This window comes from Triturus cristatus, chromosome 6 (genome assembly GCF_964204655.1).
Source record: "Triturus cristatus chromosome 6, aTriCri1.1, whole genome shotgun sequence".
In the NCBI taxonomy this organism is placed as follows: domain Eukaryota; kingdom Metazoa; phylum Chordata; class Amphibia; order Caudata; family Salamandridae; genus Triturus; species Triturus cristatus.
In genome coordinates, this window is record NC_140589.1 from 1,724,055,334 (window position 1) to 1,724,071,267 (window position 15,934).

At 46.9% G+C, this 15,934-nt stretch overlaps 1 protein-coding gene across 2 annotated transcripts in view; it reads right to left on the bottom strand.

Moving 5' to 3' along the window:
• The window catches only part of RAB3GAP2 (RAB3 GTPase activating non-catalytic protein subunit 2), a 687,447-nt gene that overhangs the window by 498,493 nt on the left and 173,020 nt on the right, over window positions 1–15,934 (bottom strand). For both annotated transcript variants that reach the window (XM_085612952.1, XM_085612951.1), the window contains exon 7: window positions 15,567–15,668. In XM_085612952.1, coding sequence (XP_085469078.1) covers window positions 15,567–15,668 — 102 coding nt within the window. The remainder of the gene's footprint in view (window positions 1–15,566; window positions 15,669–15,934) is intronic.

Here is a 15,934-nt window from a genome sequence, read left to right on the forward strand (position 1 = left end):
TACCACTTGCATCTTTTGCCAGGTCTGTTGTATGGCACCAGGACGCCCTACAACAGGTATCAATAGCGCTTTACTAATCTATTTCAGTCAATCAAAGCTCCATACAGCTGTAGCCACAAAAACATTCTTTCAATCTTGCTAACAGGACCACTGAGGGGCGAAATGTGAAGCATTATGTAACAGTCAGAATTTTGAATTCAGCTTTCTGAGTCAAATAGGTATGCAGTGTTTTGTGGGATGTCATTTTGATGAAGAAACCGGTATTTAACAAGCAACTGTGAAATATTTTACCTATTTCACGATTCCCTGTGAGATATGGGGTTTTATATCACTATATTTAGTACAATAGAAGAACCCAAACATATAAGTACCAATTGTTGTGGATACTTCCATGGGGGCATCTGGTGGTCGCAGTGATCATGGCGTTCAAGGAGTACATTGCTGCGAGATCAGCCAGAACACTGCAGTAGACTACATTTTTCAAGAAAACTATGTGGTGGCCATTCTTTTGGATCCATGTAGAGTTTCTTCTCTGTGGTTCTTTGGTAAACACCCTGAGTCAGTGTGCATAAATTCAGGTTACAAACCTTGTTCTTATCCATAGCTTTTGGCCCAGCAGGGGACGCCTCAAACAGTGTAGCCTCATACCTCAAACAGTCTACTGTGCACATAATGTGGTTTCTAGATGCATAGTTGCTTTGACATTCTTGTAATTGCTTTGTTACTTATGGTGCTTTTCCATGACTGAAATAAAGCTTGGATTGGTAAAATGATATTCTAAGGCTAAATTGTGACAATGATATAAACATTATGTATATTGTTGTCCTCTAATCGGTTAACCCAGTCTTCTGTTGTGTTGCTGGAATAGTAGTAGTAAGGTTTTGCAAGTTGTTTTGCAGTTCGTCCTCCTTTCTAAGTAACTGTACAAACACAAAAAGGAGTAGGTAGATATATCACAAGTATAAATTGAGTGAGCAGGTACACAGACAAGCTAACATGCTTATTCCAATTGCCCTATCACTCTTACTTCATATCTCCTTTCCAGCAGCACCTTCCCCCATAATCCCTCCCGATCTAGCAACTCCAAGCCTCTGTACCATGCGCAACAGTGTCTGTGCTGTCAGACTGTGGATTTTCTGGAAGGTGCTGTCCCAGAGGATTCCCATTGAGGCCCCAATATGAGGAGTAAGAACATTCTAGATGTGTACCGGTTTTCCTAAACATGCCTCAACCATTACAATGGTACAAGAAAGAAAATGACATCTTCTAACTCTTAAATCGTAGGTATCTCTCAACATCCCCTTTCCTGTCACAAAAGCAACATTCTTTGTACAGTTTATCTAGATGGCATTGGTGACTACAGCAATACTGGGAAGAAGCAATTAGGGCACACCAAAAAGTGTCAATTGTTACAGACATCAAAAGTGACCATCGTGGAAAAGAATTATAAAGTTGATCAATATCGTGAAGACTATCTCTGGTACCAAAGGGAGGTGAGCAGTGGGAAGTTTTGCCCTCTGGAAGCCAAAGTGTAGGCTGACATTGGAGATCTTCACCACACAGACCTAAATGAGTCTTCCTTGGTATCACAGGATACTACAAAAGCACTGCTGCCATCTATAAGATTATAGACTCAACTTTGACAGTGCTGACTTCCAAGGATCAGTCTAGCAACGTTGTGTGGATAAGTAGTGTAAAAGGGATTTTGGGTGCTTGAGCAGACATTTTACAATGCAATTGTGAAGAAGCCTCCGGGCTATGGTTAGCCCTTCAGAACTGTGCTTTAATTAGGCATAAATGCTTTATTATAGTGTGCCATATTTGGGATGAAGTGTACTGTCCAAAACGAGCCACAAAACGCTAGAGTGGCTGATGGCGATGAAGGCTAAAAGCCCTAAGCTTCTCCAGTCATCAATCTCTCTGCAAGTGATGGACTTCACGGTTAAGCACAACGCAGAGACACGTCATGGAAATGCAGAAGGCCTATCTAAAGTGCATTACTCGTCACATCACTAGAGTCTATTGGGGAATCTGAGGGGGGAAGGGGATTGATTGATGTTTTGCCTTTGGGACAAACTTTCCCTGCATGGCTAGTAAAAGCTGAGTGATCAGCCCCTGATGAGATCAGTTTTCTCCTTCATTGAAATTGACAATCACATGAGTCTACTGGAGATACTTAATTGTTTTCCATTGCCTTTCATCATCAGAGCACAGCTCCAAGGACTGGGCGAGACCCAGAGTGTAGTACCATGCAGAGTGAGGCTAACTAGTGCCCCCCCTTAACCTAGACACCCTATATGTCCAGCAGCAGATTTGTAGTTCAAGGGCACAGACATTTTTACCAGTACCTGAAGCCTGCCATTTGGTTATTCCCAGATTCCATAATTGGGGTCCCTGCTTTCGCCACATGTAAAGACCATGCTTTAGAGTGTCTGTGTTTGTTAATTATGGATATTTGATGGATGGTGGAGTCCATTTAGACCTGTGCTGCACAAGATGGTTGCTTTAGTTTAGAAAGTCTGGATTTGTCCATGTAGGACAAAAAGCATGCACATAACTTCCAAGGTTGCTATCCCCGAAACATATTGTAACTGGTAAGTGTGGGACAGCCAGTCGTCCAGTCTTTTGTTTAGATTAGCTGCTACTTGAGTGCAGCACATTGATCCCTATTTCCTGTGTTGCTGTTGGTCTCCAAAGCAATAGGAACAGATGAGAAGGTCTATCTGAATTGGAATTCACATACCGCTCTGACCCGAACAAATCTGTTAGACCTGTGATTCTTGGTTTAAGGGCCTAAGATGCAAGTCCACAGGACTGGGGGAGTATGCCAGTGTTTAAATTAGACAGACCTCCGATTTGTGCTGGCTTCCACACAATGGGTAAAAGGCATATGATATATACTACCCCCCTAGAGTCAGCATTTGGCAGATTATCTGGACATCTCCACTACAGCAGAAGAAAGGGCATTTGTCCAGGAGTCTACTTAATCCTTTCTCGATATACTCAACCCAAGTCTAAGAATTCTGTGTGAAGATTTGCTGCTATGACCTGACAAAAGACAGTGAGCATACTTGCCTGCAAAAGGAGCTGTCATTAATCACCAAAAGGAATTGATCTCTGCACAAAGAGCAGAAATTCCTTGGGGAGAACATTTCAACAGACCAAATTCATCCAGGAGCAAAGAGATCTCTGTACCCTAGCAGGTGTCAGAGCCATCAGAAAACTGAAATAAATGAGTTGGGGAGCTTCAGCATCCCCCGTCTTTGACTAGCTGATGACCTTGCAACATCCACACCCCATCGCACATCAATAAGTTGCCCCTGTAGACACAGGAGGTCATGCGGTAGAGCATCCCCAGTATTTCAGACTCTGTTGATTGGACAAGGCCATCCGGAATATGGGACAATTTGAATCAGTTTTCTAGCCCTTATGGTTGATCTTTAAAGCCACAATTGATTCCAGGTCTCAGTGAGAAATGATGAAGCCAATGATTTCTGTGACCCTACAACTAATGATTTGGGCTGGAATCAGTAGATTTTGAGATAGAGATTCATGATGTTTTAGGTACACTTTAGGACTCAGTAGTGGGTGCTGGTCATCTGTCCCACTGTCTATATAGAATTCAGTTGGGTCCTTGGATTGAATATGCTACTTACCAGTATGCATCTGTTCTTGGCATGTAGGGCTGCTGACATTCATATCTGTGCATAGATCGCCGCCTAGTGTTGCATAGATCGCCGCCTAGTGTTGGGTCCGGATGTTTGCACGTTGTTGTCCTGGAAGAGTCTTCGAAGTATCCTTGGATAGGTGACTCCTCCCCTGGACTACAGTGCGCATGAGCATCCTCTCCATCCTCAGATTGTTTTTCGCCATTGTGGCAGTGATGGAGTAGATACAGAAAGTGATGACCATGCTTACAGTAATTCTGAGAGCTGCAGCTGCTACAGGCGCTGGGGAGGAGGGAGGGCGATATGAATGTCAGCAGCCCTACATGCCAAGAACAGATGCATACTGGTAAGTAGCATATTCAGTTCGAGGCATGTGGGCTGCTGAATTCATATCTGTGCATAGAATGTATAGCAGTGCCCTCTATTAGCGGCGGCTACCAGTGCCAGCTGCAGCGGTCTGAAAAAGGGTTTTGAGAACAGCCTGTCCTACAGCTGCCTGCTGTTTTGATTGCACATCTACACAATAGTGTTTGGTAAACGTGTGTGTAGTGGACCAGGTGGCTGCTCTACATATATCATGCAGGGGAATATTTCCTAGAAAAGCCATGGAGGCCCCTAACTTACGTGTTGAGTGGGCTCGTGGGGGAATAGTTAATGTGCGTTTTGCCTTTTGATAACAAATTTGGATACACTTAACTATCCATCTGGCTATCCCTGCTTTGGAGATGGCGTTACCTTTGTGGTGTGGGGCAAAGGCAACGAACAGTTGTTTTGTCTTCCTAAAGGGTTTGGTCCTGTCGATGTAATACATGAGGGCCCTTTTTACCTCTAGTGTGTGGAGTGCCCTTTCCGCGACAGTTTGTGGGTTTTGGAAGAAAACGGGCAGTTCAATAGTTTGATTCATGTGGAACTGCGATATTACCTTGGGCATGAATTTGGGGTTGGTACGTAGTACGACCCTGTTGGCATGAACCTGTATAAATGGCTCTTGAACTGTTAGTGCCTGGAGTTCACTAACTCTTCTTAAAGAAGTGATCGCTACCAGGAAGGCTACTTTCCAGGTGAGGAATTGAATCTCGCATGAGTGGAGAGGTTCAAAGGGTGGACCCATCAGGCGTGTGAGGACCAGGTTGAGGTTCCACATTGGAGCTGGTGGGTGGCTTGGTGGAATAACTCGTTTGAGTCCTTCCAAGAATGCTTTGATGGCAGGCACTCTGAATAGAGAGAGGTGCTGCCTGGTTTGTAGATAGGCTGATATTGCGGTCAAATGGACACGTATAGAGGTGTACGCTAGATTGCATCGGTATAGGTGTAGGAGGTAACAAATGATGTTTTGGATGGATGCGTCCAGCGGGTTAATGTCATTATTACCGCAGTAAATAACAAACCTTTTCCATTTGGCTGCATAGCAAGCTCTTGTAGTGGGTCTTCTGGCCTCCTTGATGATGTCCATACAGTCAGGTGGCAGGTTGAGGTAGCCAAACTCTAGGACTTCAGGAGCCAGATCGCCAGGTTCAGCTGTTGCGGATCTGGGTGCTGAATCTCTCCATGGTTCCGCGTCAAATGCGCGGGTTTGATCCACAGCCTTTGATGCGGCACCACGGAAAGTTCGAGGAAGGTGGTGTACCATGGCTGGCGTGCCCACGTAGGAGCAACTAGGACGAGTGTCAGGGAGTGTTGTCTGAGTTTGCGAGCCACCAGCGGTATCAACGGTGCTGGGGGAAAAGCGTACGCAAATCTGCCGGACCAGTTCATCCATATCGCATTGCCCTGCGACTGCGGATGTGGGAACCTGGCGGCAAAGCTTTGGCATTTTGCGTTTTCGCTTGTGGCGAACAGGTCTATCTCTGGATGACCCCACTGCTGGAAGTACGGCTGGAGTACTGATGGGTGTAACTCCCACTCGTGCATCTGGTGGCTGTGTCTGCTGAGCAGATCCGCCATTTGGTTGTCCTTGCCGGGGAGGTGTTCCGCCATGAGGAACATGTTCCTCTGAATGGCCCACTTCCACATGCTCTGAGCCAGATGAGACAACTGTGGAGAGTGCGTCCCTCCCTGCTTCTGTATGTAGTACATTGCGGTCATGTTGTCCGACCGGATCAACACGACCTTGTTGCACAGATGTACTTTGAATGCCTTCATGGCTAGGAAGATTGCCATCAGTTCCAGAAGGTTGATGTGCATTTTCTTCTGTTGTGTCGTCCATAGTCCCTGCACTGTGTAGTGGAGTACATGAGCTCCCCATCCCTGGAGAGACGCGTCTGCTGTCAGTACTATTTGTGGAACAGGCTCTTGGAACGGTCGACCCTTGCAAAGGTTTTGTGGATTCCACCAATGCAGAGAGTTGTATGCCCGACCGCTCACCAACACTAGGTCTTTCAATTGTCCTTGAGCCTGATTCCACTGACGTGCCAAGCACTCCTGAAGCGGGCGCATATGTAGTCTCGCGTGTGGGACTATGAAGATGCAGGAGGCCATCATGCCTATCAACTGCATGAACACTCGCGCCGGAAGGGAGTGTTGAGGTTTGAACTTTGAAATCAGCATTTGCATGCTGTTGATTCTCACCAAATTCGGCTGAGCTGTGGCCGCCAGAGTGTCTATAGTCGCACCTAGGTACTGTTGTACGTGTGCGGGCTGTAGATGGGATTTTGGGTAATTTAGTGAGAACCCCAGACTGTGAAGGAGGTGAATGGTGCGGGACATGTGGCTGGCACATTGCTGGGCTGACTTTGCTTGAACGAGCCAGTCGTCCAGGTAAGGGTAGACGTGTATGTGCTGCCTCCGTAGATGTGCCGCCACAGTAGCTAGGCACTTTGTAAACACCCTTGGTGCCGTTGTCACGCCGAAGGGAAGGACTCTGAACTGGTAGTGCTGCCCTTGAACAGTGAACCTGAGGTATTTTTTGTGTGATGGGTGAATGGGTATGTGGAAATACGCATCCTTGAGGTCCAGTGTGGCCAGAAAGTCTCCCTGCTTGAGCAGCGGGAGGACTTGCTGTAGAGTGAGCATGTGAAAATGCTCGGAAAGAATGTATCTGTTTAGGGGTCTCAGGTCTAATATAGGTCTGAGTGACCCGTCCTTTTTCGGTATTAAAAAGTACAGGGAGTACACCCCCGTACCTTGCTCTTGGACGGGTACGACCTCTATTGCGCCTTTTAGAAGCATACTGTGCACCTCCTGCTGTAAGAGCGTTAAGTGCTCTGAGGACATAGGACGGTTTTTTGGAGGTATTGTGGGTGGAGTGGAGGTTAGTTCTAGACAGTAACCGTATTTGACAATATCTTTGACCCACCTGTCCGTGGTGATGGAGTTCCACGTGTACAGGAACCTTTGTAGCCTTCCCCCGACAGGTGTTATGTGGTCGGGAGGAAGGGAGAGGGCGTCACTGCTTGTTCTTGGGGGAGGACCTGGTGTTGCCGTAGCCGCGTCCTCTGCCCTTTGTACTGGAGCCACGATATCCACCCCGGGTGTTTTTATCGTAGGTGGTTTGGGTATTGCCTTTGTTGTATGTCTGCTGTGACCCCTGCCCTCTACCTGCTCCCCTAGTTCCGGGGCGACGAAAGGAGCTGCTCCGAAAGGACTGAGTCTGGAGAGCCCCCATGGACTTTGCAGTGTCTGTGTCCTTCTTTATTTTCTCAAGGGCCGTGTCAACCTCCGGCCCGAATAAATAGTCGGGGTTGACAGGTTGGTTCAGTATATAATTTTGCACCTCAGGTTTGAACCCGGAGATTCGCAACCAGGCATGTCGTCGCAGCATGACGCTTGTGTTTATGGCCCTGGCCGCCGTGTCTGCGGCATCTAGTGCACACTTGATGGAAGCATTTGTGAGTAGCTGTCCCTCTCTGATAAGAATTTCTGCACCTTCTTTGAACTGGTCAGGGAGATGTTGGAGTAGTTGCTCCATTGTATCATAGTGCGCTCTATCGTAGCGAGCGAGGAGCGCTTGAGTGTTGGCTATGCGCCATATGTTGGCAGCCTGTGCGGCAACTCGCTTGCCAGAGGTCTCTAAAACCTTGGACTCTTTGTCCGGGGGAGGAGCGTCACCTGTTGATTGCGAGTGTGCCCTCTTGCGAGCATTCGCAGCGACAATGGAGTTGAGAGGTAATTGGCCTCTGATGTAAGTAGGGTCCCCAGGTGCTGATCTGTACTTTTTGTCGATCCTGGGGTTTATCACCCGTGCCCTGGTGGGTTCCTTGAAGATGTCCTTGGCTGGTTTAAGGACTCCTTTCAGCATGGGCAGAGTCTTTACATGCCTTTCCGAGGAAGCGAAAGTGTCCATAAGGAAGTCGTCTTCCACGGTGTCAGAGTGAAGCTGCACGTCATGATTATTTGCAGCACGTTCAATAAGAGCGTTGAACGCTGCAGTGTCCTCTGTCGGAGATGTTTTCGCTCCATAGAGTTGAGGGTCCTGTGCATCTAGAGGTGCACTGGGGTCTGCAGGGTCGCCCCAAGTTTGATCAGGGTCCTGTTGGTCATCAGGGTCCATGTCTCCGTGGTAAGGGACTTGGTCATCCATATAGTCTGCCAACGCATCCGTGTTGGAGTGTGTGGGAGAGAATGATAGTGGGTCTTGGTAGGGCGAGTCGAAAGATTCGCAAAGCACAGGTTCTGAGTCCACAGGCAGCTTTCTCTTTAGTGGGATCCTGAAAGGGTCCAAGGGTGGCTCTGAAGTTATCCTCCGGTCATGGATAACCATCCTGCCGGTGTTGGCGTCGATGTAACGTGACGGAGACGTCTCAGCAGGTGTAACCGTGGTGTGGGTGACCCGTGTCCTGAGTTGGAACATTTTCGGGATCGTGGATGGCGGCAGGCCAAAAGTTATGTTGGCTGGCGCCGAAGAGGCTGTTTGAGCTTTTAGTGGGCCGGAGCCCGATGTGTCCTGGAGGACCGCTTGGGTTTTGCTGCTTTGTGCTGCAACGGTTCGCGCGTGAAGCGCTTACGAGGCCTTAGCGCCCACCAGGTTTGTAGAGGCGGCCGTGGACTTTTTCGGCGCCGGTGGGTCATCGGGTCGAGGGGCGGAAATGGCCGTCGACGTCTTCGATGCAGGAGGCTTCGGTGTTGCCGTGGAAGCGACGTGAGACGCAGCAGGTGGTATGACCTTTGGTTTAGGAGTCGATGGCGTCGGCGCCGAGAGCCGAGCAGGTTTGATGGCACCGAGGGCCTTTTTCCGAATGCCGACTCCGGCGTCGGCCGCTTCAAGTTCGGCACCGAAGTCTCGCTTGGTGCGCTCGGTGCCGATGCGTGTCGCTGGCGTCGAAGGTGTGGAAGGCCTCGATCCGACTAGCGCCACTTTCGGTTTCGGTTTCATTTGTACCGGTGCAGCTTTCGGTTTCGGTTTGGTAGAAGGGAAACCAGCCGGTGTAGGTAATAATGGCTGCCGCTGAACGTCCGAGGCCGGGCCCGAGGGCGGGGCCGAAGAACCGCGGGATAGGTCTCGGGTAAGGCCCGAAGGCGATCCCTCGACCGGAGCCATAGACTGTGGCACTGGGCCCTCGTCAGTCTGAACGGGTAGGCCTTGCTCGTCATTGGAGCTACTCTCTTCGGCCCCTAAGGCCTCATCGTCGTCTCCTACCTCGGCGTTGTCTTCATCTCTGCGAAAGAGTGATTCGTCGACGTCGTCCGAACCGGAGTCATGTTCGGAACCGGGATTGGAGGGTAGGATTTCCAACTCCTCGACATCTTCGGCGTTGAAGATGTCTGCCGGGGCCGGTGCCGCGTGCTGCGCTTCGAGTCTCGCCGCTCGACGATTCCGTAGAGTCTTCTTGGAACGGAACCGGGCACAGGCCATGCATGTCGATTCGTCGTGGTCCGGCGACAAGCATTTGTTGCACACCGGGTGGACGTCGATATGGGGATATTTCGCATTGCATACCGGGCACCTCTTGAATGGTGTCCTCGACTCCATCGTCGGTGTCGTCGATGGTCAGGTAAAGCGAAAAGTTGTTTCCGAAGTTAGTAAGCTAACAGGTAGGGTCGAAACCGATCGAGTGAACAGTACCGACGTGAACTAAAGGCCTTTTGGCCTCGACTAACTTTTTCCTAACTGGAGTTAAGATAGCACATCCGAACCCAATGGCGGAAAAAAACAATCTGAGGATGGAGAGGATGCCCATGCGCACTGTAGTCCAGGGGAGGAGTCACCTATCCAAGGATACTTCGAAGACTCTTCCAGGACAACAACGTGCAAACATCCGGACCCAACACTAGGCGGCGATCTATGCAACACTAGGCGGCGATCTATGCACAGATATGAATTCAGCAGCCCACATGCCTCGAACCTAGAGATTTCAACTATGTCCCAACTGAACACCATAGCGGTGATACGATACCTAATCACCAGTGACTCATTATGAGGATACAATAGTGAATTCATTGGGGTGGGGTCCCTGTTTCGGCAAAGGATGTTTGGGCTTACAACCTTTTCTGAGATACCATCTATTTTGAGATTAGGAAAACCCAGCAGCAGAGGCTTCAGCCACCAGAGTTATAAAGGCTGGTACCCTCGGCTGGACCAGCAGAATGATTTTGATAAAGTCCCTGTACCTGTATGTCAGGCACAAAAAATCCCCTGCAGGAAAAAGCCTGGGTATGAAACTAGAAGCCCAACACGTTTTTTGAGTCGACCTGAGCATAGCCCCACAGGAAAATAGTATCCAAAGGAATAATGGTATAGAAAATGTAGCACCTTGCACATAGGAGCTGTGATAATTATAGGGTTGTTTCTCTGTTCCCAAGGTACTAGCTCCTTCTGGTTTGCTTTGCAAATCCTAGTTCTATTTGTTAGGCTGTAAGTAAAAGTAATTTTCCTCTCTGAAGTTAAAAGCACTGTCTGGGCTTTGAAGTTTGTGACTAATATCATATTGCATCTACCTTTCTACCCACCCCTTGCAGCCCGCAGACCAAGCACGGATTGCTTGACTTCGCTTTCTAGAGAAAGCAGAGTACTAAAAGGGCATACCATTGTTATCCAACTGGACTGTGATAGTACCATGGCCCTGGGACATCTGTGGAACCAAACGCCACAAGTGAGATACTGTCCAGTAACCAATGTACTCTCCTCAAGGCCCCAAGAAAAGCACTCCCCGAATGATTAGGTTAAACTGATGTGCCATGTTCAGGAGACAGAATGGGGTTAACCAGGCCACTGAAAGCACATCTGTTGAAATCCAATACAACTTAGCAATAGCCAGTCCAAAAGGAAATAGAAGTAATTATGAACTTGCTATAAGTGTACTCCCCTTCAAAGATTTATTGTATAAGAGCTGGCCATTTAAAAAGGAAATACCCCAGGGCTGTTTCTACTTCAATGTTCATCTACTGTTTATTGGAGGGTTATTCTTACACCAAGGGTTGAGATTCCTGGGTAATTTTTTTTTTAATGGAGGGGTTATTACACACAAACTAATTAATCTGGGGGAGCTAAATACCTGAAGTGGAGTGCAGAAGGTGTAAACATCTTGAGATAAAGATCCCTTCACCTGTAATCTGGCTAAACTACCCTAGATTTGCAGGCATTCAATGGTAGTACACATACCATGACATGAATAACAGATGCACGAGACAATCTCCGTGATTATGAATATGAAGTAAGTCCTCCTCCCTCCAGCAGGCACAGGATAAGTCCAAAAGAAAAGCAGACTGACAAGAGCATAAGAAGGGATTAGGAGATGTAAGAGCATAACATGGTGGATGCTCGCATGAGTTCTCTGTCCCTGCAACTCTTTTTAATGCTATAAGCATAATGTTAGTTCCCTGAGTTCCAAGTCAGGTATTTCTCCTGGACTTTTGTCAGTCTTTAGGTTGTTTTCACCAAACACAGCCTGCAGATAAGACTGAACTAATGCCTCCACAGCACAGGACGTATCTACAACAATTCTGATTTCTCGATCATGGTAATGGGCTGAGGCAGGGTATCTGGGACGACCTATTCTTGAGAAGGATGGACACATTCTTGTAGGGCCAATAGTAACCTGCTTGCGTCCAAAAAGAGGATGGCCACAGGTGAACTCTGAAGTTGTGGTGTGTGTGCTCTGGTGATTGACACTGACACTCTCTGTGCTTGAGGTGGTCAGTTTGCCCCTTGCACAGTCAGCGGGGGGTCATTAAACCAGGGCCCTCCGCATTAACATCTGCCACTGCAGCAGGCACAGAAATGACGTGCACTTCTGAGATCATTAAATGTCTTGCTGTGCCTAAGGCCTGGAACACACATCACAGCTGCCAATCAGACGGGCACCTGAGGAATATAAAAATAGGGTCCTGCCACAGGGCTCTCTGGCCTGATCAAGAGTATCAGTGGTGGGCTGGGAGATCTGAGGCTCAAAAGCGGGACAGGTAAAACACTCGTGTGTTCGTGAGTAAAGAGAGGTTAAGAACTGCTAGCTACCGCAAGGATAATCTTACCTATGCTGACATGAATGTTTTGTGAATGGTTAGCACTCTGAGCTCTTGACATTGAGAATTTGGACCTGCAAGAGAGCCTCACCTCATCACAATGGAACTATAGGAGATTGGCATAGTGGTGTTTCTAACCATCTTGGTCACTTGGCTTCACTGGTCCTTGGTTCAAGAGAGATAGTGAATCCTACTACACGTACTCAGACCCATCGGGGCATGGCCATGTGGATGTAAACTGAGGATTCGAATGAAGACATGCAAAAGTGTTAATAGTGCAGCATGTGCACTAACATTCAGTGCAAGTACCCCTGCAGGACTATAGAAAAGGTGCCCTATCAATAAAATAGAACACTTTGTAACAAGTCTGGCAAGTTAGCTTAACTGTCTGGCCTCTACTCGCAGAAAAATGCAAACTATGTAAAAGTACGTCAAGGAGTTTAAAAAATGTCCATGAAAGAAACCACAGACATCAAAACAGGATGAACCATAATGTACGAGCTCCAGACAAGGAGATGTGGATCAGTGCAGTGGATGAGTAACGCCTGTATGCCATTAGTGAGCTAGAGTGTCTCATCCATGAAATACAATGATTGGCACAAAGTGGAAAATCTTGGCAACTGGTCACGCTGAGATAATATTTGGCCGGTGAGCCTGCAAAAATCTGAATCTGGACACCATTCTTGAGTGGTCCTTCACAGGAATCTTCACATACATCTTGCACAGGTTTGCACAGCCAAATTACTCATAGGGTTCCTTTCTAAAGCTGGTAAAAGATTAAAGACGAGCCTGGATTACAACAATAAAGTTGCACAATTTTCGATGTATGGGTTTTATCCTTTATGCGTATGGGCCATCAGCTTCTGTGGAATATCACAGTTTCAGTTTCTATGCAGTAAGTTAACGGATGATCCACTGTTTCTTTGTTGTCAAGACATCTAAGCTGGATCCCAAACAACAGATTAGGAATTCATCAAGGCATCTCAGAAGAATCAATCCAAGCTAAAAGGATAATCTCAAAATCACTCTAAAGTGAATCGCAAACCGCTTAAAACAATAAGAATTCATGAAATGGAAATATTCATGACCTCATTAATGTTAGATCAGAATCTTTCAGATGCATAGTAACCTACAGACTTCTTATGAAGTTGAGGCAGATGGAGAGTTATGAGATAGTTCAAAGAACATGTATGGACCCACTGGATAAGGGTTCCAAGCCAGGATGCCAAGTGTTGCTGTGAGACGGTTAGCAATTAGTGGTGAGAATAGAAAGGGGTCGGGGAATGCATGTCGGTCCCTACCGGTCACAATCAAGATTTTTCCAGAGTTACTGGCAGGGGATTCAAATACTGGGGTGGAAGGAATGCTAGTTTAGGATTAGGGTGGCATTAAATCATTAGATGGATGTAACTTAGGCACTTCATGCTGGAGAAAGGTGCTTCAAACTATTCAGAGTTCAGCTTAGCCATTAATACCTCTTGAATGAACTATGTGAGGGTGCTGGAGGAAGCTAGTGTAATTCTTACGCCAGAAATAGATGATAAAAGGGTTACAGAACTAAGAGGATGTGCAGACTCAAGAAGAGTATATATTGTTCTTAAGACCATACATGCTCATCATGCCAATGGTCACAGAACCAGCACACTCTACCAGCTTCAGGTAGGACTATGTTCAGATGATCTGTTAAATAGTAATATAGGTAAGCAAGTATGGATGGTAGACTCTTCATTCAGAATTACCTGTAAGCCCAAGGCCTTTACTTTGATGCAGTAAGACCTTGTTGCACATCTTTGTTCCTTGCCAGAATCATTGTAGGTTACCTTGGCTCCTGGGCTGGCTTTTGAACATTTGTCCTGTGCATCGGCTAGGCAATGGCTCTTGCAAGCAGCAAACCAGCTCCTCTCTTTCGCCTAAACCTGTAAGAATTTTCTCAGGTGTTTCAGGATTAGTTCCAGCTTCACGGGGAACACGGACACAATCCTAGCATGGTTTTTCTCAATTGGGCAGCAGAGGCTTCAGGCAAAGGAACAATAAGTGCAAAAACCTGCTTCAGGAGGCCAGGATGTATCTAGAACTAGTGGCTACTGGTGATAATCAAGAGCCTGTACTGCCTTTGCTTTGATTGGCTCACCATTAAAAATTCAGAGGGTCCATTCATGTGCTTTTTCCTCTACTTGATGCTTCCGGAAAAGAGGTACAGAAGAAACAACAGATGTGGGCGTTTTTTGCTGTGCTACGCAAACAAATGATGGACGGAATGCTGAATAAATCATACGTTCACCCCCATAGTCAAGAGATCTGGGTTAAATCCATCGTTCTTTTCGTCACCATGCCACCGCAGTTTAAACCCAGCCATCTGCAAAAAAGTCTTGACCCTGCTCCCAATGGGAACAGTCCAGCCAGAAATGCCAAGCCAGGTCCTTCCTGGACCGAAAACAAGCATCTTGGGACCAGTTTAAGGGTATTGGCCCTCATCAGCCAGCCCAGCTTGAATCCAGTGGCACGGTGAGCAAGGAACCCACGTCTGGACACAAGTGAGAGCTGGCAGGTGAGAGGCTGAGAGGGATGACAAAGTTAATATCAGCCCACTGCATACAACAGGACCTCTAAAATAAAGATACCAGGGGAGCTACAAGCCAGAGACAGCAGGGAACCATCATTTTGTGTATCACCATTTTGTGTAGTAGTCTTCAGGTCCTTGATATACAAACCATTCTTACAGTGCAAACGCAATACCCTAGTAACTTTTTTTTTTAAAACATACCACAGAGCTCAAACTATGGGAGAGCAAAGTGCCCCATTTCCTGGTATTGGATAGATTTTTACTGAGTATGTCAGCATGCTTTATTTCTGGAGTGCAGATTAAAAGGTTTAGGCCCTGGCTTGAAACCACTGCCACCATACATCACTCTCCCATAGCCTGGTGAGTGTCTGTTTCCACAAATCTCCTGTAAAACAATACAAACGTCGTACTTCCTATCTATCCTATGGCCTCTGCGCTCTGTAAGAGGCAAAAAATACAGGTGAGCTACAAATGTGAAAAGGGCTACCAAGAACAGCTGACCACACATTGGATGGAAGTACAGCCTTACACGGTTTCTAGAACATTTACATATCAGGAAAATTCACCAAGCATTCACAATTTAAATGATTCGAAACCATTAACAAAGGCATTCATTACTTCAGTTAGTGTTACATGTAAATGCTGTTTTTTCCTCTCAAAATTTAAGTGGATTGAGGAATTCTGTCACAGTAAAAAACAAAATGTAAAAGTCAAACTCTGAGAAGACGAGCATGGGCTTGTCGTGCCTGTGAATAGAGGGTGTGGGAGTTCCCTCTCAAACACTCAAACTCTAGAGCTTGCTATGCAGAAGAAACTGTCAAACCCCGCTAAAAAAAGACATGATTAACATGCAGATGACACATACTGTGCTCCCAACAGAGAAGAGAGAATCAAATGCCAGGGTGTTTGCTCTTTTGATTGAACATTGGTTTCCGCACCTGCTCTGTGACTCCCGGGTGCCTGGGGATTTCATATGTGCGGCATTTCAGCTGGAGGATGGGGTCTTCGTTCAAGAGTTGAGCCAGCAGCAGCACCCCGTTCTAGAAGAGGAGAACAACAGGTTATGCGAAGGATGGGAATGGATTCCTGCATGATGAGGGAATGCAGCAACTGGAGAAAGGCTACAGACATGTTTCCACATTACAGAAAACAGTTACAGAAAATGCGGAGATCAAAAAACAGAAGGATGGCCATCCGCACATGAATCCGAAAAAGAGTGAACAACTGGAACAAACTTCACAGGCTTCCCTTGATTACGGTTAACTTAAATCACTCATTTAGCTTAATAAAACAACGTGTTATTAAT